The sequence below is a fragment of the Phytophthora infestans genome, genomic scaffold (assembly GCF_000142945.1).
Source record: "Phytophthora infestans T30-4 supercont1.179 genomic scaffold, whole genome shotgun sequence".
In the NCBI taxonomy this organism is placed as follows: Eukaryota; Oomycota; class Peronosporomycetes; order Peronosporales; family Peronosporaceae; genus Phytophthora; species Phytophthora infestans.
In genome coordinates, this window is record NW_003303580.1 from 70,168 (window position 1) to 72,654 (window position 2,487).

Here is a 2,487-nt window from a genome sequence, read left to right on the forward strand (position 1 = left end):
TCATCTTCAGACCGAGTCGCTGCCAGAATCTCCCGTTTGCCATACTCGACCAGCTGGACGAGCTGTGTTTTCTCTACATGCACTAGAGTCGCACCGGTACTGTTGGCAATCAGACTGGCACGCTCTGCTTTCGACGACACTTCCGTGATGAGGCTGTCAATCAGCACGAGGAACTTCTCTTCGGCCTAAGACGTACACAACATAAACGTCAGACGTTATGCAGGTTCTCGTAACACCTGGCCACATCTCACGTACACTAGTGGCGTTGACAGCCTTGGCAACCTCAAGCGGCGCCTCGTCTTCCACGTCCATGTCGCCTTGCTCTTCCTCATTTGCTGCATCGTCAGCCTCCGGCTTCGCCTCTTTCAGAGAATCACCAGACGTTGACGTCGTCTCGTTCTGCTCTTCTGAAGTAGCTGCAGCCTCGTCCACTGGGGCTTCACTTGCTACTTCACTACCAGCGTTTGTCGCGTCCTTCGACTTGTTTGAGTCCACTGATACCGATACCGACTCAACAGCCGAACCCTCTGCAGCTCCAGCGTCGTCCTCGTCCTTTAATTCCTCATTAGATGTTCCCTTTTCCTCGCTACCAGCGTCCTCCTCGCCCTCCACAGTGATTTCCTCGCTCTCAATCGGCTTTGCTTGAGTATGGCGCTCTGCGATCCTCTCGACAAGCACTCGTCTCGTTTGCTGGAGGAACTCGAGGATCCTGTTAGCTTGTCCAGTCAGACACTTGTCGCAGAACCACGGCGCTGCTGGCGTGTTCTGCAGTGCTGGTGTGGCGCACTTAAAGTGCGTCTTGCTCCACGTCCGTCGTCGTGGCTTCTCTCCGACAGGCTGCGCACTTCTGCAGCTCGAATCAAAATACATCAATACATAATCCCTCTCAGTTGTTATAAAAAAACCAATTACACACCTGAGCAGCCTCTTGCTTGGCTTGAGCTGCTGTCTGAGCCGCCACGCGCTCTTTGGCTGTGGGTGAAGGCGTGGGCGCTTTCTTCTCCTTCTGGACGGAGCGAGCGTTTGTGCCTCGTTTACGGATGTTAAGGCGGTCTTTGATGTCCTTGAGGCTCTCCCCAGAGGCCGCGGAGTACATGGACGACCAGCCTGCGTCCGTCTTGAGAGCTGGAATGTATCGTAAGAGAGAGGGGTGAGGGTGAGAGGGGACGTCTACGGGACGAGGACTAGCGAGACGTACAGGGGTTGAGTGTACGCTTCATGTGCAGCGCACAGGGCACAGGCGACGTGTAGACCTGGTCCTTGAAGCGGATAGAGCCGTCGGGCAGCAGGTCGGCGTACACGCGCTTGCGGTAGTAGGACACGTAGAGTTTCTTGGGGCCGGGCGACAGCAATTTCTCGCTGATGAGCGTCGTCAGCACGATGCGCGCGTCCCCCTACAGTAGACAACATGAGAGAGGCAATTAGGGGGGGTTGGTTGCGGGCAGCAAGGGCACAGTACCATGATGAAGGACGAGTGCGGATGTGGACTGTGTGCACTTTGGGCTTTTTAAAAGAGGGGGCAGGCAACTGGGATGGGTGATTGTCTACAGTGGATAATTTAAGTAAGAAAAGGGATTTCACAATTATTATAATGTAGTTACAAAAATTGTTTAAGTAATATTGTGCTTTGCTGTTGTTCATCGTAAATGTGTGTGAAAGGAATTTTGACCCTAATATTTAGCTAAATATGTATCTAAATTCACCTGCATAAAGCCCGTTGCGCTGGTAAATACTTCCCTACAGCTTCTAACACGTAGAGCGAAATGCAGCAAGAATTGCACTCTCAACAGTACAATTTCTGGTCACTTTACCGTTGGGTCACGGTTTTATGAGCTAGCGCGCTTAAACTAGAACTATCGCTTATGAGTATCAGAATATTCACATTGTGGGTCCATACCCGAGTCAATGTCATTTTTGCGACCTAATTGTCATATTTGCCACTTTGGAAAATAACACGTGTGAAGCAGACGCCAAACCAGCTTTGCCTGTGTAGAACCGCTCCACTGGAGTGTCGATCGGGACAGTCGATTCGATCGTACGCTGCAGCAGTGTCTGCCTCGGTCGTAGTATAAGTAGGTACTCACTCAGCACAAGACATCGAAATACAAAATGAAATCGAGGAGAGTAAACGCGCAACGATACAGACTACATTGACATCACGACCTATCAACACTCAAAGAAAATACGTTGACTATCAGACAGAGTTCATGAAATGGTTTTCAGCTCGTGGCTTCCGCGACCGTAACACAGTAACAGGAGGCAAGCTACACATAGAAACTTTAAGAGAAACAGCGAGAAGACTGCTGGTGGTCCAACCATCTGTGGCTACGTCAGTTTTTGACTTGTATAGTCAACAGGTCACGCTCCGCCAAAACTCCAACTCTCATCCTCGCACGAGAGCCGTGTGTTGTAGCGTTATCTACAGAGTGTTTATGTTGTTGGGGTTGTGCCCACCAACACCAACACTCTAGCGGTGTGCAGCGACAA

At 50.9% G+C, this 2,487-nt stretch overlaps 1 protein-coding gene across 1 annotated transcript in view; it reads right to left on the reverse strand.

The window, feature by feature from the left end:
• Positions 1 to 1,709, reverse strand: part of PITG_20831 (uncharacterized protein) — a gene marked incomplete at both ends in the record, with an annotated part of 4,202 nt that extends 2,493 nt beyond the window's left edge. Inside the window, 5 exons of the mRNA XM_002895421.1 lie at positions 46 to 185; positions 256 to 837; positions 917 to 1,125; positions 1,199 to 1,394; positions 1,704 to 1,709. Coding sequence (XP_002895467.1) covers positions 46 to 185; positions 256 to 837; positions 917 to 1,125; positions 1,199 to 1,394; positions 1,704 to 1,709 — 1,133 coding nt within the window. The remainder of the gene's footprint in view (positions 1 to 45; positions 186 to 255; positions 838 to 916; positions 1,126 to 1,198; positions 1,395 to 1,703) is intronic.
• Between the last annotated feature and the right edge of the window lie 778 nt (positions 1,710 to 2,487).